Source organism: Dermochelys coriacea, chromosome 2 (assembly GCF_009764565.3).
Source record: "Dermochelys coriacea isolate rDerCor1 chromosome 2, rDerCor1.pri.v4, whole genome shotgun sequence".
In the NCBI taxonomy this organism is placed as follows: Eukaryota; Metazoa; Chordata; order Testudines; family Dermochelyidae; genus Dermochelys; species Dermochelys coriacea.
The window spans coordinates 109761553-109785932 of NC_050069.1; the positions used below are offsets into that span (position 1 = coordinate 109761553).

Here is a 24380-nt window from a genome sequence, read left to right on the forward strand (position 1 = left end):
TTCAAACAGAAATTAATTCAGTGATGTCCTATTCTCTATCTCTTACTGAAGATCTGCTTTCCAGTTTATTTTCTTTCAGGGATACGAGCTTTCATTTGTCCACATTGAATAAATAATAAAGAATAATTATAAAATCTATCACTTAGTATTTTGATTATGTAAAGTGTACACATTTACATATTCTTATTCTCAAACTAACTGGCATGGGAAAAACACATCTTATTTCCTAGTCAAAACAAGGCCACAGGATTAGCAAACATTCAGCTCTTTCAGCCAGTATGAATATACAATTTGGGTTATGGGTAAGAATCCTGTATTCTCTTCCATCTTCAAGCACCTCCACTGACACAGCAACCAACTGGAGGTTTTTGAGTAAGGTTCTGTGTCACAAAAAAACCACCATATGAAAATCCCATCACCTAATTCTAAAACAAATAATGTCACAAAATCCACGATTTAAAATACCAAATAAAAAAATAATTACTGTAGGGCATTTGAAGCTTCAGCAATAAGCACACTTTTTGGTGAGGTCTAAGTGAATTCAAAAGACAGGGAACAAAGTGACTACGGGATCTCTAACTCTGTAACCTCAAATAATGCTTATGGATCGTAAGCAATACCACATCCATGAATCTCACGAACAGAAGAAATTCACTAGCTAAACAATGCCAAGCTGTGTGATGTCTTATAAATCAATAAAGCAATTGTATAATCAATACAGTGCTTAACAGGAAGTGAACAATGTGCTACGTGGCACTGATAGATTGAGATACCAATATTAAGGTAAGTATCCTGGCAGCAGCGTTAACTGACCCATATAAACTATAGGGAATTGTATCAGGATGGACAGTAAGCTGCGTTACCTGAACCAATACCAGAAGTCACAAAAAAACCCAAGCAAAATCCCTCCAAAACACACAGTCACACAATGCTTTACAGTAGTACTTGTAAGTGCTAAACTGAATCATACGGATTAGAAGTCAACGTATTTTACACAAAAGAATGCAAGCTTTAATTGAAATACAAACCAAGTGTGTGTTTTTATTTTTATTCTATCTAGGTAATTATATACCCATTATTTGTGGTAATTCAGCACATGAGAAATATATACATGGAAGGATCTCTCCATTAAGACCAATATTTTTCCTCAGAAAATGAGTGTGCAAGCACTTTTAATCCCCCCCTTCGCCACCTGCCCGAAAGTACTTGAAAGTATGTCACAGGAAGATAGGAATTGCCATACTAGATCAGAATTGTGGTCTCGATAGTTCGGTATTCCGTCTCCAAAAGCAGCCAACTTCACATGCTTCAAAGGACGGTTCAAGAAACCTTGCATAGGTAGATGTCTGAAAATCATCCACTTCTCCACAGTATTTAGAGATTGGCTTAAATCTGGAAGCATGAGGTTTAATATCTCTTCCAAAAAATTGTAGTATTAACTATGATAACTTTGAATATCTTGTTATACATATAAATGTCAGATTCCTTTTTGAACCTTGCTAAGTTTTTGTTCTCAATATCTTGATGTAATAAATTCCAGTTTAATTATGTATTTTGTGAAAAAGTACTTCCTTTTATCAGTTTTGAATTTGCCACCTTTTAATTTTTTTGTTCCTTGTTGTTGGTTTTTTGGGATAGGGAGAACACAAACTTCCAACCTACCTTCGTTATAGCATTCATTTTTTATATACTTTAATCATATGCCCTCTTATTCAATTTCTCTTAATATAAGATTTTTTCCATGCCCCTAATAATTTTTGACGCCTTTCTCTGATCCAGCTGCAATTCTGCAATATCCTTTCTGAGCTGGGGTGACCAGCACTAAGGTCATATAGCTAATTTATAAAACGGCAATATATTATTTTCTGAATTTTTCTCCATCCCATTCCTTATTTATTTGAACATCTTATTTACTTTTCTGATACATTGTTTAGAAGTCTTCATTGAGCTGTCCACAGTGACATTCAGGTCACCTTTCCTGATGGGATACAGTTAATTTAGAACCTGTAAAGCTTATGAGTATTTAAATGTTTTCTGCCAATGTCTTTTACTTCGCATTTATCAACATTTATTTATATATTTTATAATTACCAGCTTTGATATGTAGAATTAACCGTCCTGCCAGGGATACCTAGGGTAAAGCTGACGAGTGTTCAAAGCTGCCTTAACATGCTGCCTAAAGCTGCATTTGACCTACAGTGACCTGCTACCATTTAGTCATTTCTAGTTACATACCCATAACAGATTAGAAGTTGAATGTGCAAATCACAAGTTATCAGTGTGCCTGAAAAATGTTAAATGTGTACTTTTATAAACTGTGCTCATTCCAAAAACAAATATGAAGTATTATAACTTTGATCTGTGTCAAGTATTGGGGGTAGCCATGTTAGTCTGTATCCACAAAAAGAATAAGGAGTCCTGGTGGCACCTTAAAGACTAACAGATTTATTTGGGCAGAAGCTTTCGTGAGTGGTTTTTTACCCATGAAAGCTTTTGCCCAAATAAATCTGTTAGTCTTTAAGGTGCCACCAGGACTCCTTGTTAACTTTGATCTATTTCGATCAAATATATTGCTTTTATTATTAGCTCTGATGTTCTATATCTGTGGCATGTTGACCTTACCTTCTGCAAATGCAATCAACTGATTTAATAAATATGAAACACTGTAATAAAGATAAAATAATATCATAAGTAATATTAATGTAAATGTTTATGGAAATATTTCATCTTGGAGGATTCTAAAGTTTTTCAGAAATCTTATACTTTACACCCTCATTTATTCAAATGGCTAAATATCCTTCAGATAACTAGGTGTTCGGATAAACGGAAGTGCTATTTTGATCTGGGTTCTAGCTGCAAACGGAGAGGCAGTAAAGCTTCCAGTACAGCTGGGAATGATGGCAATGTGTGTGTGTCAGCCCATCACCTACGGACCTCGCTGCCCTGTGACTGTCCTGGTGCCCAGGTTGCCTGTCTTGGGATGTGGCCCCTCAGTGCTGATTGTGGTGTCAGTAAGATCCCTTCCCCGCTGGTCACTGGGAAGCCATGTCCAGTCTCCATGATGGGAGTGGAACACTTACCATGTTGCTATGAATACAACTAATACGCAAGATGCACTTTGAACTTGACATAGTGTTGTAGTCATTGAGTGAGTACACAACTCCACTGGTGTATCATGAATTTTTTGTAAATGTAGTGTACCATGAAGTTCATGTGAATGTATTGCTTGTGATTTGTAGAGCTACATGGGGGACACAATGTGGATTCGAATAATTAGGATTTTTGGATAAAGAAAATTCAGATAACTGGGAATATACCATACATACATCAGCACTTAAATACAGCTACCTCTAGAGAGAGGTGGCAATCATCAGCATACACATAACTACACAAATGTGACTACGGGCAGAAGGGATTTAGGCCAGAAACAACAATGCAAATCCCAGCTCCTATTAAAACTGACAACAGATCTTTGAGGTGCCCAACAAATCAGACTCATTTTAGGGTCTTATCCCACATTTGCATGGTACACATAAGAAGGATGAAACTTGTATTTCTAGAGTTTCTGTGTATTCCCAAAATGATGCTTAGACAGCTGAGGCTCCTCAGGATAGGCATTATCCTGTTTTGAGTGATACCGTAGCATCTTTACTCATTATTTTAAACTGAGTGCACTTTTATCTGTCAGTTATGTCTATCGACCTTCATGCATCAATAGTCACCATTGTTCCTAGAACACAAAGCTATCTCTTTATATTCTAGTGGCAACAGACACAGTCACAATGTTAAATAAACATGGACTTCAATGCTTTAAGAAACCACAAGTGGAAATACTTCATTTATAATATTTGAGGTAGTGCCGGATGTTCACCTGTTATTTATTTTCATATATGTGTAGCTGTATCTGGGTATTGAAGAGATATAGACTGCAGAAGACCTCTAAGTCACTGTTTTTGCTCCCTTATGTTAGATTTTTTCCATCATCAATTCACAAGAGATTCAGGAAATTCATTTTGTTACCGGGTACAATTCTTTCGAGAATTCTCTCAATTCCTGCTACTTGTATATTTGTAGTTCACATCCGTTCTTCAACATATTGTCTCTGCCTTCATTGATTTATTTTGTTACAAAATGTTCTTTTAACTAAACTTTTAAAGTTCCCATTGGTCTCTGTGGGAGCCCTGCACACTCACACGGCAAAAGATTTTCACTTTTATTCTTCATCTTGATGTGTGTCACCTTAAGAACACAATGTTGAGTCTAAGAGCGATACAAGGTTTTCTGTGTGCATTTCTGAGAGGTACAAATGGGAGGAAGATTTTGACTCATGATCCATAGTTTGCTATGACCTCTTCTATTAGCTATTGAAAGTGCTGATTATGAAAGTAAAATCCAAACATCACTACCCTCAGGTTGCTCAGGTTAGGGTCCACAATAATATTATCACACTCAAAAAGATTTGGATATTTGATTAATTGGACAATCTTCTATGACAGACAAATGGTTTAACATTTAAAGCCTAATTCTACAAATTTACTTCTTATAATCTGTGGCTACAAAAAGTTACTAACAGTCTTAAATGAAACACTTATTCTACACAGGATACCACACTGACTTGATTTGTTAACATCTATGTCAGTATGTAAATGATTCTCTTTTTACTTACCTCCAGATGCTCTAAAATATAGGGAGGATTTGTCATGCCAAGTCTCAGCATAGCTCCCTCAGGAATAACTTCAACCAGCTTCCACAGAAGCGTAGGAAGGTCTGTGCCAATGTCTCTGCCATAAGCCCCTGTGTCTTCGCTGGTCAGCCATATCTCACAAACACCCTCTGTGAATAAAAGAAAGATAATTAACAAATCTGTTTTAGAGCTGTTTATTTCATCATACAGCTGCTCACCCTTTTAAATGCAGTATTTCACAAGACTATTATGCAGCCAGGCTGAGTATTCAATTGCAGAAAAAAAGAGGCTTATCCCACGGGTAGTGGTGGGTTATTAAGTTCATTTTATGAGCACCAGTGTGCTACAACAATGCTGTAAATTATCACTGCTGTGGAGTGATTAACATTCACAACCAATGATTAATACTGTGCTGCCTCTAAAGCAACTCAATTTGGACTTTTACTGCACTCCCATCTTTGAGGCTATCTAGTTTATTAAACAGGGCAAGCAATGCTGCTCAAGCAATCAGTCCATGCTAATGATCATTACTAGCAGTTAACTGACTAACTAGTTAGTTAACAGCCTGCAAAGGCCAAGGGTAGTTAAGGCTCTAACAAACCAACTGCCAAATGCGGTGATTATCATGAAACTTCAATAACTATTACAAGCTACATTCTTTAAATTATACTGTTAGCAATGACATATTAAATCATTCCATTAAAAGGGTAGTCAGTGAAAGATGGCTAAATAGTAGTGTTAGAAAACCAGTTTCCTGGCAGTTAATATTCTATTTTCCATCAATCAGATCTTCGGAAGTAGTGTAGTCAATTTGTATTGTAAAAAGTCTTACCCTTGAACACTGAAATCTGTTAACAACATTTTTCTGCCCAAAGACAGTAAAGATTGTACCACTCTTTAATAACAGTTGAAATGAAAAAGATTTCAGATGGGCCACTACTGTAAGTCTGCCCCTGACCTCAACCTTTTCATAATGCAGAAATGAAGCTGCTGAAGAAATAAGCCAATTAAAAAGGGGGAAATTTTCTTTTGAGTCAATTAGATGACTAGGATTAACTCAGCGCAAAGTTAAGTCTCTACTACAGGAAATGAAACAAAGAAAAGAAAAAAATCACATCTACAGTTCCATCCATTAGAAGCCACATGACTGTGGTTTCAAAGTGGCTCCAACTGGACTGGCAGAGGAAGCTCAGCCTCATTAAATTTAAATGTTTTTAATCATTTTAATTTGGAAAATACAAACAAAAACATTGGTTTAAATAATGTTAAGACTATGATGCAAACAGAAAAAGCAAAATACTGCTCTCTAACTCACGCTATGTTGAAAGGGAGGTACAACAGTCTGTGTTGAGTGTCAAACTGAACTTCGATTGTTTAAAAAGATTTTAGAACTATTTATTATTTAAAACTAAAAGAATTTATAATATAAACCAAAAATGTTTTATTTAAAATTTTGCCCACTGGGATAGCTTCATGAGATGGACTTCTTGTTTTTGTGAGAGTCCTGGTGGAAGCAGTATTGAGATGGTTCTCTCCAGCATACTTCAGTTCAACATAAACAATCCTTTATAATGCAGGACACAGTCAAAACTATCAGACAACAATACTGAAATGTCCATTGGAACACAGTCCTATATGCAAATATGCAGTCAGGCACTTACAAAAAATCCTGTAAAACATCCTTCAGAATAGCATCTGCACATGTTCACAGCCCACCTTTAAAAGTTTGATATCAGATTTAAAAAGTTTATTAATTTGAAGCTGTTTCTCCACTGCTATGTAGCCATCATCCACTAACATTCCATTACATATATCTACATAGCACAGTGGTGTTATCACACTTTCAAGTATAACCTTACAGTCAAATGTCTCTAGAGTTTTACAGTGTGAGTAAATATATTATACACACTCACTATTGGTTTTACAGAAGTTGCTAATATTTTTAGCAACATACTTCACATCAAGCAATGCTAAGCTATTGCAAAGGTTTAAAAAAATATGTATGGTGCAATCAATGGAAAAAATGATTAATGTAACATTAAATAAATAAATAAAATCTTAAACGAGATACAAAAACAGGACATTAGCCCTTATTTTCCAGTTGCTGGCATTCACCAAAACAATAACATGAACATTTTAAAGTGATCAGACTGATTTTAATTTATAATTTTTCCATCCAAATTTTTCCATGTTTTTACCCTCTGAAGAGGATTGCTGGAACACTGCCTTGCTGTTGCCAGATGAATGTGAAGAAAGAATGTCTATGAATAGGAATGGAAATAACATTCAGGTGGAAAACAACAACTAGCTCTTAAAGCTGCATAGGTGGGACTATTAGCCCCCTGGTGGGCTGAAACTTCAAATTAAATCACATGAAAAGGAAGCAGCTGTAACAGTAAATCAGCAACAACAGGAATAACTGTCTTGACTGCTCTGCAATCAGGATGCTGAATAAAAGGCAGTGGATATAATCCATGCTCAGACGGCAAAAACATGTATATAATATAGAAAAAATACTATAGGAAAACCTTCTTTCCCTAATTTCAGCCTTGCAAAAGGGATAAGCAAATCCTGAAGGCTATTATGAGTCTTAAGCCTTGAAATCTATACAACCTCGGTAAATCAACTTACAGCTCAACTCCTATATCACAGCTTTGGAGTGAATACTAAAAGGATCTATCTGATAAAATGTTCATTCTAGCCCTCTGGACTCAGAGGCTAGGACTCAGTTTCAAGAAAGACATTTCAGAGTAGCAGCCGTGTTAGTCTGTATTTGCAAAAAGAAAAAGGAGTACTTGTGGCACCTTAGAGACTAACAAATTTATTTGAGCATAAGCTTATGTGAGCTACACTCACGAAAGCTTATGCTCAAATAAATTTGTTAGTCTGTAAGGTGCCACAAGTACTCCTTTTCTTTTTAAGAAAGACACAGAAGTTCCTCCCAGGTCCCCCAGCTTAAGGCAAACAGGGGGAGTGGAGAATATGGTCCCTCCTCATTTATTAGTTTCTTACACTTTTTTTTCCCCACAACAAATAAATCTTCTGTGAAAGCAACATTCTCCAGTGCTGCTCAGGATCTCTTTTTAAACACATTGCCTCATCATATGCATTATTTATTTTTTTCTCTTCTGAATGCTCACTTCATTAGGTCATCCATCATGCCATTATCTGGGTAATTTTAGTGCTAGTAGAAGCAAACTGACCTCTAAGAAAGAAATGTGATCCAAAGGGCAGAGAAAAAATTCTTTGAACACATTACAGATCTTACACTCCATTATCATTATACCCAAATAATTAAAAATTAAATCAGTCTTCGGTCACAGCTCTTCCCCCCCCCCACCCATGCCCCACCACTCACACCTAGCACAAACATTAACCTTAACAGCTGGATTCATATCTCTGTCTCCTGTAAGTGGAGATGACTGAGAATGGAAAATGTATGAGGACATAAAAGGTGAATACTAAATGAAAGATGTTTTGTGCCCAACAGAACATTCCACTATAAAAAATAGGCACTGCAGAAATGTCTGCCATAAGTTTTGACTTTGCTTTCTCTAGAGTAGTCCAAAAGAACTCTGACATAGCTAATGATGTTATTGTTATAAGCCATATCTTTCCATTTAATATATTTATTTACAGAAATCTTCTTTCCCCAATAATACAAGCTGAACTATATTCAGCATATTTTCCAGATCTAAAAACATCACTTTGCTTTTTGTACTGATTGTTATATATAGCATTATCAGTTTGAAGAAATTATACCTAAGTCTGTCTATCTCTCTTTATTGTGGGGTGGAATGAATGCATCTGCTCCCATTGTACTAATCTGCCTAAACTGGAAACATTCCTGCTAATAATTTTTTTGAAATTCTTCTATTCACTCACCACTATCTACTTCTTCTGTCATGTAAGGATTATATCCAATTATTAGTCTAATTTGACATAGTTAGCAAATCTCCCCCCACCCCCCAAAACACCATAGATTCAAATTGAAAAGATACATTCTTAAAATTAGATCTGTAAAATTGTAGCTATCAGTTAACAATTCTTCACTGAATCTCACGGTGATTTACACTGTTATCTGGTAAGAAAAGTGATAGAGTACCAAAAAGCACTCACTTTTCTTCTCTCTGTCTTTTTAAAAGCTTTCCTGAGAGATTTTTCTAATGAGAACCATAGTGGTTTTTCCAGCAGTGTGTTTCTCAGCAGGTTGTCACAGTGGGAGACCCCTAGCACTGACCTTCTCAATAGCCCTCATACTCTTCTCAATAACTGCCTGAACTTGCTCTTCCTTTTCCAACAGAGAATTCTTTTAGCAGCCTGCAGTGCTGTCCAGACCACAGAAATACCTCTCTCACTGTACCACAGAAATCTCAAAGACCATTTGCCAAGAAGAGGCCTGACTTAAATGTTTGTTAAAAATTGCCTGCAGACTCAAGCACAATCAATCTGAAGCTGCCATTCCTGCTCACGCATTTAGAATTCATGATTGGCTGAACTTCAGCCTTTTTATAGCCAGATATTTACAGAAAGCCTTGTGAAATGAAATTCACTTTAAATGTGCTCATTGTTCAGGCTGATTTTACACCACATAGATTCCTTATTCTTTTCAATTATCTGAAACACCCCTCTTCCCTCCCCTCTCATTGACAATGCTGGGGGGGGGGAATCATTAGTTTACTTCCAACATACCCATTTTAGGCACTCATTCAGCCTGGAGTTCAATGGGACTACCCATGTGTATAAGCTATGCATGTGCTAAAGTACCTTGCTGAATCAAGACCTTAATGTAGAAAATGTAAAGATATCTCTATGCATTTCAAATTATTGCAGGCCAGCTCATGATGTATTACAGAATAGTGTCAAAGTAACAATCACAATCCATTTTTTCTATAAAACGATGAGACTCAAGGTAAATAATAGCCAAACATTTTATGGCTTCTTACCAGGCCCAACAGCTGCTCTTATCTTCAACAGTTGTGTGTTTTCACCTCTCGGTACTGTTGTCGAAGAGGAGCACAGTGGCTTGCTCTCACCTTCTACTGGCCTAAACCTCCTGGAGATGAGGGTGATCTAGATTATATTGGGAAATTGGGGAGATCTGAAGGGGTTGACTCACTGCTGCCTCCTCCTTGTGCCTAGGATGGTGTGGCAGCTCTCTTCCCACTGGGAGTCTCCTGCTGACAGCCACCCCACCTCTGTGGTCTGCCTCTTCCTTCGACCTGGCCCTCTGGTCAGGTCACTCCAGGGCAGTTCATGTCTGCAAAGCCCTTTCCTCAGATGTTGAGGGCTGAAGGTCTGTTCTCTTCCCTGGTCTGCCAACAAGTGAGCTGGTCTGCTCCCCTTTTAAGCTCCTCCTCCAGCCTATACATGCCTTGCAGATGTGGCAGGACATACCTGCTTAAGCCAAGAGGAGCTCCTCAATGCCTTGTTGTCATGTATGGGGGATGGAACTTAGGGAACTAGGGCCAGAAGATTTTTTTTCTGGGAAGCAGTTGCAGGGAATAATTAGCATTTGGTGAGCTTTTCCCACTTTAAGCTGAATTTGGAAGGCATAGGCTGGAGGGACACATACCAGTGCATAAGCTAGGGGTTCATGTCTTTCATAGTGTTTAACCATCCCAAAAGGACACGATCAGTGATAAGCTTAAACAGATTTCCCATTAAGTAATATTAGAGAGACTCAACAGCCCATTTCACAGCCAGTCATTCCTTTCCTATCACAGAACATGCCCATTCCTGAGGGAATAGTTTGCTGCTCTCACACAGAGTACGGATTGTTACACTGTGTTTGTTTCTTGGGACAACATTATGCTTAGTCCCACTTCAGAGGAATCAGTTTGTAAAGTGAATCCTTTTGAATAGTCAGGATTGAACAGGACAGGGTCTTTGAAAGGTGATCTTTCAACTTCTAACAAACCTTTTTGCGGGCTTTTGACTCATGAACCTTCTTGGGGTTATTGTCCTTAATTAGGGCAGCTGCTATTTGACATGAATCATGGGTAGTAACACATGAGCACCAAGAATCTTTGAACCTCTGGTTCTTTTGTGATTGGTAGAGCACATTTCGAGGGCCTGGATTTCATCCATGAAGGGCCACACTTGGCCCTTCCACAAAGTATATCCCTGGTAGGTGGCCTCTTCTTTTCTCATCTTATACCTTGCTGGGTATGCAGTTAGCCAAGCCATCTGCAGGGCCAAAGTTCAGTAACAATTTGTAGTAGGTGTTCTTCCCAATCTCAGCTGTCAATGACCATGACATCTACATAGGCTGCCGCATATGAGCCAAGTGGCTGAGGAACTTGATCCATGAACTATTGGAATCCACTGGGGCACCATGGAGGCCAAAGGACATAGTCCTAAAATGATATACGACAAGTGGTGTAGTAAGGGCAGTTTTCTCTTGTGATTCTGGCATGAGTGGAATCTTTATCCAACTGGTCTAGTAGTTCATCCACTCTGGGCATGGGGTAAGCATTGAATTTGCTTTGACTTTGAAAGCACTGACCTTTCCAAAATCTATGCAAAACCAGATAGTACTGTCCGGTTTTGGGAGCAATACAACCAGACTTCGCCAGCCACTGCAGGATTCTTCCTGCTTCAAACATGGCATGGATCTCTTACCTCATGGCATCCTGAATTTTTTTGGGGAGTGCCTGTGGGTTCACCCAGACAAGTTGCCCAGGTTCTGTTTGGATACAGTATTGCATGAGAGGAATCTGCTTTGGCCAGAAGACGAACACCATTGAGAAGGCTTTTACTAGGCTTCTCACTTAGGCCCTCTGCTATGGGTGAAGGTTTACTTCCAGCTGTATAGGGTCTGTGTCCAGTGAGATGGGCACTTGGGACCCCAGCTCTGGCTCATGGCGATAAAGAGTGATAAATAAGCTCTCCATTCCTTCCAGGGCTTTAGAAAGTTAATATGGTAGATCTGAGTTAGCTTCCTTTTGTCAGGCTGCCTGATCTCCTAGTTTACCAGAGTGACTAGGTGGACTATTTCATATCGTTCTTGCCATTTAGTGAATAACTTAGACTCTGCACTCAGGAGCAGAAGTAGTACACAACTGCTTAGTTTAAATACGTGGATATGCACCCCTGTGTTCTAGGCTTGTTTCTGGGCCTTTTGAACACCAAGGAGGTTTTACTCTGGCAAAGAGTCCTAGGGTTTCAAGCCTCTCCCAGGGCTTCTGTACATACTGTACAACATTCTCAGTCTTAGGAGCCTGTTCCTCTGAGATGGACCAGGTCAAGAATCCCCCATGGCTGTCTCAAGTATAAGAATTCAAATGGGAAGAATCCAGTAGATGATTCGGGAACTTCTTTAACAGCACATAAAAGGGGAAGGATCAGCTGACTCCAGTGATGGAGGTCCTTAGCAATAAACTTTTTAACATCCTTTTCTGAATTGTTCAACCAGACCATCTGTTTGCAGATAATAGACATACACAGACTTTATTTTTAGTAGATCACACACCTCCTTCTACAGCAGAAACAAAGCTAGTGACTTGATCAGTGAAGATCTCCTTAGGTACCCCAACTCTGACAAAAACTTTTAGCAGTTCTGCTGCAATAGTCTTGGCATTGGGGGTGCACAGTGGGATTGCTTTGGGATAGTGGATGGCGTAATAAACTGTAACTAATATATGTTTATACCCAGTTGCATTTTTTTCCATCCTGTCCTTTCAAATGGGATGCCTATTATGGGGAGTGGGACCAGAATGGCTTTTCTTACTCTTTTAGCTCCTATGAGTTGGCATTTTGGATAGGAGCAGTGGACGTCTTTAACTTCTTGATGAATCCTGAGCCAATACAAGTGATTTGGAATCCTGGCCAGGCCTTGTGACTGAGGCCTGCAGATGGAATAGCGTGAGCCAGTCACATGACCTTATGCCTATGAGACCAGGGAATAAGAACTTCACCAAGTCAGTCTTTCTCCATCCAGTACAGTCACTCTGCCAGGAGCTGAAATGAGGCGGGGGAGGGCGGAGTGAGGGGATCACTGCTCACTGTGGGTTTATTACCTTCTTTTTAACCATCTACAGTTGCTTACAGGCCTGGCTCAAGGTTTTGTATTCCCTCTAATCCTTCATGAACTCAGTCCCTCTAGTTAGGCTGTCCCCCTCCTGTAGGGGGGGCCAACATAAATTCATTGCTAGATGGATCTTCTGAGGGAGCTTCCCTTTGGCTGTGTTTTCCCCTATAGTCAATTGCACATGTGTTCTGGGATAGGATTTAATAACTATGTGAATACAATGTAGAAAAAATAATTTCCCCAGGGGTCTTATGGTTAGAACCAAGTAGTCCCGGACCAGGGTCTGCCCACACCCGGAATCCACCAGGCCTGTCACCTCTACTCCATTTATCCAAACAGGGACTGTTACTTTAGCCAGGGCTCGCTTATGGGCATTGGCTTCTGCCATCCATACCTGTCCATACCCACACTCCATATCAGTGCACTCATGATACTGGTGACCTGGACAGCCACATGAACAGTAAACCGCATTGCTGGCTGAGTGGGTACCAGTCCTGAGCCAAAAGTGTGAGATAGCTCTTCCCTATGTTGCTCATCTGTTCCTAACCCTTGGCTTTCCTGCAGAGGAGATTGCAGGAGTCCTAGGGGCTTTTGTCAGACTGGGGTCTAAGATGCCAGGGTTTCCCAACACGGGCCAGTGCAGGGCCTGATGACCTGCTTGGTCCCCTCAGAAGCTGGCCATGCAGCCATGCCATCTGATTGCCGATTCCACTCTGTTGGTTCTCCCTTGTATCAAGGGTCACTGTTGGCCTCAGGTGGTCATTTGCGTGATGCACAAAGCTGTTTCAGCAGCCTGATAGTTTTCCATTACTGGATGGCATTGGCTAGGGACTCCAGTTGGTGTTTGAGCACCCAGTTCCGACCCCAGCTGGGAGTATATGGGTAAACTGCTCCACCACAATAAGCTCAGCCATCTTGACTCCAATCCAAGTCTCCTGCTTTAACCACCTACAGCATAGGTCTCCATTTCTGGGCCGCTACACAGGGCTGGGCTCCTCAGGGCTATTTCTCTCTCAGGAACCTCTATCGGAAGGTTTCCTCTGTGGTGTCAAGGTGGTTGAGTAAAATCACTTTCACCTGGGCCTAGTCTTGGTTGGATGCTGCGTCCAGTTTCCAGTATACAGCCTGTGCTGGCCCCCATCAGGTAAGGTGCCAATAGGATGTCCCACTGGTTGAGTGGCCACTTGGATGGCATTGCCATTCACTCAAATGTTACCAGGAAAGTCTCAGGGTTGTCCTCATTGCCCATCTTTTTAAGTGTCACTGGCACAAGGGAGTGAGGCATCAGGCCTGAGCCTACAGCCCCTGGAGGGGAGACACTGAGGCTGCATCAGTGTCATTACCCATTGGACCAGCCTTTGCTGCTGTCCCTGCTGTTGTGCTCCTAAGTCTCAGGCCAACTGTTGCTGCTGGGCACCCATCTGCTGCAGGAGTTGCAGTCATTCATTTGAGAAGACGCTTTAGATCCCTGCTGTCCATTCTACCAAACCACACCCTTAGATCTAGAGAGTGCGACCATTTGGGACAGTCAATCCAGGGTGAGAAGAATGCCCACATTCTCCACCGGTTGTGAAGAGATTGTCTCACTACTGCTGCCTCCTTGTGGCCAGGCATGGTCAGGTGTGGCAGCTCTCTCATCACAGGGTGCCTCCTGTTGATATCACTCTGCCTCTGTGGTGGTCTGCCTCTTCCTGAGACCTGGCCCTCCCCTTCCCCTTCTTGGGGAGTCCGTGAACAAAAAGCAAGGGGCATTAATGCAAATAATGCAAATAAACTCAGTTAATAGGAAATAGAGGGGAATGATTCCCTCTCAAGGTGCATCAGAATCTAGTCCTCCCTTCCCTCAGGGAGGGGCCACCAGGCAGCGGTCATCTGCAAAGCTCCCGCCTTCAGTCAGCCCTTTCCTCAGAAATTGAGGGCTGAAGGTCTGATCTCTTCCCTGGTCTGCCAATAAGTGAGCTGCTCTACTCCCCTATTAAGCTCCTCCTCCACCCTGTGCATGCCTTGCAGGTTTAGCAGTTCCGCCCTGTCCAATATGGGGTTTTAGATCCTATCACAGGTGCGTAGGCAGCTTCTTGAAAGAAACCTGATGGTGAAAGGGGTTATCAGGTCCTTTCTTCTGAAGAGAACCAGGAATGAGAAGACTGGTTCAGCGATTCATCCATAAAAATCCTCTACCACAGGAAGGAGTCATGGTTGGATGGATAGCTGGGTGAACTATTGTTATTAAACCTCAAAATGGACTGAGGAAAATTAGGGTGTTAATATAGAAGTCTCTCTGACGCGCCACTATCAGGACTGTAATCAACAGCAGTTTAAATATCTTTTAAGCACATATACTTCTTTGAAGGTTTAGCTAATACTACGTAAAGCCCTGACTAAAGACCGTGAATTTGGTAAAATTCCTAAAGAAGCTTCCTTTCATCCAGCAGTTAGTGAGGACAGCAGGAACACTAGTATATCTGGATCAAAGGCTGGAACTTTCACTTTAGAAGTCATTATTTTTGAATGTTAATGTTGGGTTACAAGAAGTCTGGCTATGTTTAAGGCTACTGTTCTCTGGCATTTATTAATTTCATTTTTGGGGATTTATTTTTAGCATTTTTTAAGATTTATGTAGCTGTCCAAAAAAACGGATGTTTTCAGCGCTCTCTCTTTGTATATGGTGTAAAGAGTAATGTATGTTATATCCATTACTCATCTACTGTAATGAGTAATCTCTCAGTAATGGTACCTTACTTCAAAGAGCACTATGTTAAAGCACACTAGGGAACCTTTAGTGTGCACCAGCAGGGTCTATACGGACCACTTAATGTGCAACGCGTGACTGTGCTTTAGACTCACAACCCCATAATCCACATTACTGCTTCATGTAGACAAGCCCTTAAGTATAAGTAACCATTTCCAGTGTTGGATAAACACCAATTTAATTTAAAAAAAAATCGGGGGGTATTTTAACCTGTGATTATAGGTTAAAACTGAAATTCAAAAGCCCTAGGTAGCATTTGGATAGATTAAAAGAGTCTCTAAAGGAGAACAAGTTTCTCAGAAGGATTACACATGCATCAGAGACTTCAGGAAATGGAGAAACACTAACATTTTTCTGGTTTACAAACATTTTTTTTAGTTCAATCATTTTCGGAACTAATGTAAGTGAAACTCACTAGAAGATTACAGAAGAAAGGTAGCAGAAAGAAAGAAGTGATTTGCCTCCTAATATAAGAACAGTGTTTGAAATGTGTAACTGAACATATAAGAATGGCACCATTTTTTAAAAAGTGAGTAAAAGTACACGAATTCAGAATTTTCTTGGGTATCATTCACCCTACTAAACTAAGAATAGATTATACTGGCCCAAATTACATTCTCTGGACATCCAAGAATCATTTATTATACTGAAAGTAGAAGTCTCAACAGATGTTCAAAAATATTACTGTGGAAGATATCGACACAGACTCAGCGCAATTTGATATTCTAGAAGGATCTATATCGCTCAATTTCTTATTAACAAAATACTCTGAAACTGTTTTGTATTTTTTGCTAAGATGACTACTTTGTATGTAGTACTTGTCCAAAGAAGTGATTTACATTTTATAGTATGAATTAATTATTGGATATATCATCTATTTATGGTATCCAAATGTCAGATATTTTAAACTTCTATTCAGAGGTAGGATTAATACCTTTTACTATGGGACATGAGTTAGCACTTGCACCAGACTATTGACTACATATCTGAAAGGTTTAGACAACATTTGTGAGTCTCCTTCACCACGCAGAAGAAGCTATAGTTTGTTCTAAGGCATACTTTCCTCATAAAAAGGCATACTTTAGACTTTAACCTTAGGATTTCTTGTACAGACTGGTTTGTCTCGGTATTTACTTTAAGTGATTTTGTTACTGAAGATAAATGAAAGTCACATCACTCATTGGCTTCCTACACCTAATGCTGTATTTGTCAAAATATTATTGGAAGACAATACTGATATTTACATGACATTTACATTTTTATGTGAGAATGAATAATACATTTGAATTTGTGAGAGAAAGTAATTTTTCCTCACAATTTTATGAAACAATTTTTGTACCTGTTGGATTCCAGTTCAGTTTGGGAAATGGTTGTTTGGTCCAATTCCTATTTTATCTGACTCAAGTCCCACAGTTATGCCACTGCACATAACAGCATCTTTAAATTCAGAATTCAAAAACAGATTGAGAAAATTCAGATTTATCATTCACAGTTTCTGATTAACAACTATTCTGACAATTAGCCTGATTATTTCTTATATATTTTAAAAGGTCAGAGTGACAGCGTCCCACCTTTTTACTCTTTGGTAGGTTGAGAAATACACCATTAATACAGGCTCCAAACAGAAACATTAATCACAGCTTCTGACCCTTTAACTGCACCAGTAATTGCTTTTGCAAATGGCATGGCATGCCCTTCAACTTCTGGTTTGATTTTTAATTCATCTTCCCCCAAAGTGAAAAACAAAAACTTCTGAAAATTTTTTTTTTATTTTTTTGAAAATGAGCAACGTGAGCTTTCTTATTGAGAGGTTTCAGAGTAGCAGCCGTGTTAATCTGTATCCGCAAAAAAGAAAAGGAGTACTTGTGACACCTTAGAGACTAAATTTGTTAGTCTCCAAGGTGCCACAAGTACTCCTTTTCTTCTTATTTGAGAGTTATCATCTCAGACATAAAAAAACCTAATTCAGAAACAAGTCATTTGAACTCATCCACTTACTTAAATACATTATGTAACTACTTTATTTTTACATCATCGAGTACGATAGTTACAAGTGTTTCAAGATTTGGGGAAAAAACGGTTACTTACTTTCTCGTAACTGTTGTTCTTTGAGATGTGTTGTTCATGTCCATTCCACATTAAATGTGTATGCGCTGCGTGTACGAGCATCGGAAACTTTTTCCCTTAGCATCTCCCATAAGGATGGTGGCTCCCCCGAGTGACACCATTGCGCAGTGCATACATAACCCTGCCAGCCCGATCCCCTCCAGTTCCTTCTTGCCGGCAACTCCGACAGAGGGGTAGGAGGGTGGGTGGTGGAATGGACACGAACAACACATCTCAAAGAACAGTTACGAGAAAGTACATAACCGTTTTTCTTCTTCGAGTGCTTGTTCACGTCCATTCCACATTAGGTGAATTACTCTGGAGGAGGGTAGAAGTCACGGAACAACTGCTCGGAGGACCACTCTGCCAACTGCCGCGTCCTCTCTGGCCTGCTGATTGACCGTATAGTGGGTCATGAAGGTGTGCACTGAGGACCAGGTGGCTGCTCTGTAGATTTCCTGGATCAGGACCTGTGACAGGAATGCCGTGGAAGTCGCCTGCGCCCTGGTCGAGTGGGCCTTGACCACCAGGGCCGGAACATCTGTGAGATCATAGCACACCTGGATGCAGCTTGTAATCCAAGACAAAATCCGCTGCACTGACACAGGGAGGCCTTTTATCCTCTCGGCTACAGCCACAAACAGCTGCGCGGATTTGCAAAAGGGCTTGGTGTGCTCCAAATAGAACACCAGCGCTCGACGCACATCCAGGGTGTGCAAGCTGCGGTGACTCGGATCCATATAGTGTTTTGGGAAGAACACCGGCAGACAAATGTCCTGGCCCAAATGGAATTGGGAGACCACCTTAGGGAGGAACTTGGGGTGCGGCCGGAGCTGCACCTTGTCCTTGTGTAATACTGTATACGGTGGCTCAGAGGTGAGGCACTCAGTTCGGACACCCTTCTGACCAAGGTAATGGCGACCAGAAATGCCACCTTCCAGGAAAGGTGGAGGAGAGAACAGATAGCAAGAGGCTCGAAAGGTGGTCCCATGAGTTTAGAAAGTACCAGCTTAAGATTCCATGGAGAGACTGGGGGGCAGGAGTATGGGAACACTCTGTCCAAACCTTTAAGGAACCGTCCCACCATTGGGTGGGAAAACACCGAGTCACCCAAGAACCCCAGAAGGAAGATGGAGATGGCCGCCAGGTGCTCTCTGAGTGAGGATGGGGCTAGCCCTTGCTGCTTGAGGTGCAAGAGGTATTCCAGAATGTCCGCCCTGAGCGTCCACTCGTGCATGCAGTACGACCTGCTGAGGAAGTCCTCCAGCTCGTTCTGCACCCCCGAGAGACTGGGACCTTTGCATAGGCAATGCAATTCACCTCGAGGCATCCTGAGGAGGAGAGCCTCACCACAGAGTGGCGAGGAATGAGCCCCACCCTGCTTGTTTATATAAAACATGGCAGTAGAGTTGTCCGTCAGACCTGTCACGCTGTGACCACTTGGTGTGGCGTGAAAGGTCCAACAGGCGAGACGAACCGCCCTGAACTCCTTCACATTGATACGGAGCAACTGCTCTGCTCCGGACCACAACCTCTGCGACATAAGGTCCCACAGGTGAGCCCCCCATCCATGGTCTGACGCATCTGTCACCAGCGTCAGGTCCAGTAGTGGGGCGGCAAAGGGGATACTTTCGCAAAGCACAGGCTGGGACTGCCACTACAGTAGGAAGTCTAGCACATCCCTTGGGGCTGTCACCACCGAGTCCAGGGGATCCCTGACTGGGCAGTACACCCGAGCGAGCCATGCCTGCGGAGTCCTGAATCTCAGTCTGGCATGCCTGACCACGTGACTGCATGCTGCCATGTGGCCCAGTAGCCGCAGGCAGCACCTGGCCGTTGTCTTTGGAAACTGGTGCAGGGAGGCCACCACTTGTTGGATAGCCCGGAATCGGGATACCGGAAGGCTTGCCGTGGCCTACATCGCATCCAGGACCGCCTCGATGAATTCCACTCTCTGTGTGGGTATGAGCATGGACTTGGGCATGTTGACCAGGAGCCCCAGGTTGCGGAACAATTTCAGGGTTACCTCCATATGGCCCCGCACCTCCACCTCGGATCAGCCTGCCAGAAGCCACTCGTTGAGGTACAGGTACACCCGGATTCTCTGCCTCCGTAAGAAGGCCACCACCACAGTCATGTATTTCGTGAATACTCTTGGGGCCGCGGCTATACCGAACAGGAGAACTGCAAACTGGTAATGTTCTGGGCCCACGGTGAAGCATAGAAACCACTGATGTGCTGGGAAGATGGCGATATGAAAGTACGCATCCTTCATGTAGAGGGCGGCGTACCAGTCCCCCGGATCCAGGGAAGGGATGATGGTGCCCAGAGAGACTATGTAGAACCAGGCCTTGACCAGGAATTTGTTGAGCCCGCGCAAGTCTAGGATGGGGCAAAGGCCCCCTTTGGCCTTGGGGATGAGGAAGTACCGGGAGTAGAACTCCTTTCCCCTTAGGCTGTGCGGCACCGCCTCTACCCCCCCCCCCCGCCTCTAGCAGCGAGCGGACTTCCTTCTCTAGGAGATGCTTGTGAGAGGGGTCCCTGAAGAGGGATGTGGCAGGGGCAGGAAGGGGGGGAGGGAGGCAAACTGCAGGGATTACCTGTTCCACACCGTGCATAAGATCCAATGATCTGATGTAATGGTGGACCTGCATGGGAGAAACGGGACAGGCGATTCAGGAAACAAAGGGACGGATTCAGTGACTGGTCTGGTACGCTGTCCTCGAGCGCACCTTCAAAAGCCTGGTTTAGTGCCTGGCTGGGGTTTGTGCTGGCCTTGGTTCTGGCCCGGCGCGTTATTGTCATTATTGTTGTTGCGCCGTCGCCTGTTATCCCTGCCTTGCCTACGGTAAGGCTCATGCCTATGGCAAGGATGGTACAGGCATTGAGGGGGAGGCTGTGGCTTAAAGGGCTTCCTCTGGGTCGCCGGGGTGTGCATACCCAGCAACTTGAGCGTAGCTCGCGAGTCCTTGAGGCTATGCAGCCTCACGTCTGCCTGGTCTGAGAAGAGCCTGGAACCTTCGAAGGGGAGGTCCTGGAGTGTATTCTCGACCTCGGGGGGTAGGCCTGACTCCTGGAGCCACGTGCCTCATGAACACCCCTGACGTGACTGTTCTAGCCGCTGCGTCTGCCAAATCCAGGTAGGCCTGGAGAGAGGTCTTGGCTACTGCCTTGCCCTCGTCCACCAGGGCTGTGAACTCATGTTGGGAACCTTGCGGAAGGTTGTCCTTAAACTTCCCCACCGCTGCCCAGGAGTTGAAATTGTGCCTGTTCAGGATGACCTGCTGGTTTGCAATCCTCAACTGAAGGCCCCCAGATGAGTACACCTTTCTGCCAAAAAGGTCCAGGCGTTTCGCCTCCTTGGCCTTAGGGGCTGGGGCCTGCTGTCTATGGCACTCCCTTTCGTTTACCGCTGACACCAGTAGGGAGCATGGACTGGGGTGACAGAACAGGAACTCATAGCCCTTAGATGAGGCAAAGTATTTACACTCCACTCCTTTAGCCATTGGAGCACTGGAGGCCGGGTCCGCCATATAGTCTTATAGTTGGACTGAATGGTCTTAATGAGCGGGAGCGCTATTCTGGATGGACTTTTGGGGCTCAAAATGTCCACCATAGTCCTCCTGCTCAACCGTCTCCTTGGCCTGCAACTCCAAATTTTGGGCGACCGGGCGCAGCAATTCCTGGGGGCTCTATGGTCTATCTGCGGAGGACCGGACACCTCTGTACCAGCCACCGCCTCATCGGGGGAAGACGAGAAGGTTAGCTGCTGCTTGACCCTCTCTGGTTGGTCCTCCTGCTCCCCATCTTTCGTGGTATGGGCCTCCGGCTCAGGCCGGGGCGGAAGTCCATGGGATGGCACCAGGCTCAGTGCCGGACTCTCCGGTCTATGCTGGGGAGATGCTGGAGGCCTGGATACTGTTGCCTCTGGCACCGCCTGGCATCAGTGAGGGGACCGGGACTGCTGCACCGAGTAACTTGCCCTGGACGTAGCCCCTTGGTGCTCCTGATAGGCCCAGGGGGTCCAGAAGGGCCAATGGCCTAGCGGCCCCCATTGAGGTTGCCAGCTCCCCGAAGGTCCCTGCTGTCCAGGCCCTGGTGCAGGTAGCTGTAGTGGTCGGAGCCAGCGCCAGACTGCGGCAATGCCGATCGCGAAGGCCATGGCGGTGCTAATGATCTGCGCCGGTGGGAGAACAAGCGGCTCCTGGCTGAGCGGGACCGGGAGCGGTACCGGTATCCCCAGGACCGAGATCAGGATCTGGACCGGGACCAGTGCCAGCGTTCCCTGGACCAGGACCGTTTGCAGGAGTCCTCTGGCGAGGGCCGTCTCAACTCCTCCCGGTGCCGGTCTCTGGGCGGTGCCAGAGAGTGGCGTGCCTTTTCTGGTGCTTCTTCATGTTGACCCACTGCTGGTGCCGCAACCTCCTTCTGGGCTTCTGGCAAGTGCGAGTCCATAGAGTTGGAGCTCGACCGGGACCAACTCCGGGAGCAGTGCCGGGACGGTGTCTTTGAATGGCACACCATTGCTGGCTTATCCCTGGACGGCACCCGAGGCATGGGTGCCAGAGGGTTCTCCCCATGCGGGAGGGGGTTCGCCGCCGACAGCTCGATGCTGTCCTTTGCAGCCTCAAAGATGCCAGGCGTAGAGGGCTGATCTGTTGTACCCTCAAGCCCATCATCCGCACTGAGCTCACTTAGGTCTGAGCTCAGTGGGGCTTGTGGACCCGGGACCGCCAGTATCAATGCTGGTTCTGCGGCCTTTCCGCTCTTATCGGCGCTCAGGGCCTTGGGAGTTGCCAGCTTCCTGTGCGGAGAATGACCACGCCTTCCTTTAGGCTGCACCGGGGGCCACACCAGGGAGGACGAGCGGTGCCGGGGCCTAGCCTGGTGCTCCGGGGCCAACAGTTTACGGTGCTTAGCCGGTGCTGGGTGTCTCGATGGCTCCAGGGCACTACGCACAGAGGAAGCCTGAGCTGGCGTCGGGTGCTCCAGGCCCTGTGGCTGCAATGCGACTTCCATCAACAGCTGCTTTAGGCGAAAGTCTCTTTCTTTCCTTGTCCTTGGCTTAAATGCCTTGCAAATCCTACACCGTTCAGTTTGATGTCCGTCCCCCAGGCAACGTAGACACGAGTCACGGGGGTCACTAACTGGCATAGGTTTGCGGCACGTGACGCAAGCCGTGAGCCTGCGGCATGCCCCGCGGCCTGGGGCAGGTGCTGAAGGCCTCCAAGCACCTAATGACTAAAGTGTCCACAATCTGTATGTAAACGAACTGATAACAGCTACTCTAAAGGCTAAGGGACTGCTCTTCTACGAGAGAGAGAGAGATTGTTCCAATGCTGCCATGGACGGTAAGAAGGAACTGGAGAGGGTCGGGCCGGCAGGGGTATATATGCACGGCGCAGTGGTGCCACTTGGGGGGCCCACCAGGAGCCACTAAGGGAAAAAGTTTCCGATGCTCATGCACGCAGCACGCGCGTATCTAATGTGGATGGACGTGAACAAGCACTCAAAGAAGAACTAATATTTAATATATGACTGTTTTGCAAGCCAATTGCTCTACCACCAGATTTAAAAAAAGAAAATTTGCTATTTTTGTTGAATTTATAAATATAATATTTTTATATGCTCACTTTACAGATAGCCCTACTATTTTTAGAGCTATGCTGGCATTCTGCGGCTATACTGGTGAACAAACGAAAATGTTTTGGCATGATAAATTTATCATTTTAAGCTGTTGGTCTTAGACAGAAATAATAAAAACCAAGATATTAAATCCACTTTCATTCAAGCAGGAGAAAAACATGTTGCTATATAGAGAAGATCAAAATCAGTAAAACCTATTTTCATGTTTCTAAGAGACTAACAATAAGGGAATGTTTAAAAAATTACACAAAGCCCTTTAAAAAGTTTGCTATATTTTCCACTTGTGTAGCAGTTAGGCCTGGGAGATCATTAAATGCCAAATGGAGCATAACAGGTTTCTTTCCCCCACAATGCAAACCCTTGTACTTGCTTTAAAAAAAGGTCATTCGACTCCTATAGGGACCTCCGCTTCTATAGTCTAACGCTAGAGCATAAACTAAATGCCCTGTCCTGCACAGTTGGGAGCTATAGTACATTAACAAAGGGGATAAGAGAACACTACAACTAGTCGCTTGCTAGCTGCAAACAGCATGATGCCTTTACTCATTATGAGTCCAGCTTCGCTCTGCTAAAACAAGAGAAGATCCAAAAGGGAACCAAGAAAGACAGTCAGCTTACACAAGTCTGCTCAGCACCAACATTGCAGCATTAAGCATCATGCTCTCAAGGAGGATTAATAACAACATATATCATAATAATGAATTGGGTTTTGTAGCCAGTCTAAAAAGATAGAGAAAGATTTCAGGAAGAGTAGAGGAGACATGTGTCTGAGTTTTGTGAGTTGGTTTTGGTATCTCAAAAACTGAGGGTAGAGGAAGATGACAGGGCTCTGCTTGTCCTTTGGCTACCTGCCTATGACCCTGTTGTTGCAAGGTATGGGACACACACAGTCAGTAGCCCCTTTTCAAAGTCCACTCTCTTCTAACATATAGAAAATGATTCAACTCTATCATTATATTGACAAAAGCCAAAACTGTCAAGTCTGGGTACCTGAACGTAGACTCCTAAACGCATATTTATGCAGCCTAAATGAAGTGGTCTGATTCTCAAAAGGTGCTGACTACCTGCAGTTCTCACTGAATTCAAGGGGATTCAAGTATATTTGTAAGTGCCTTGTGGACTAGGGATTACTCATGTGCTGATAATAAAGCATGTGCTTACAG

General features: G+C 43.4%; 1 protein-coding gene across 1 annotated transcript in view; it reads right to left on the bottom strand.

The window, feature by feature from the left end:
• The window catches only part of CDKAL1 (CDK5 regulatory subunit associated protein 1 like 1), a 618432-nt gene that overhangs the window by 269464 nt on the left and 324588 nt on the right, over positions 1-24380 (bottom strand). The window contains 1 exon segment of the mRNA XM_043508315.1: positions 4667-4833. Coding sequence (XP_043364250.1) covers positions 4667-4833 — 167 coding nt within the window.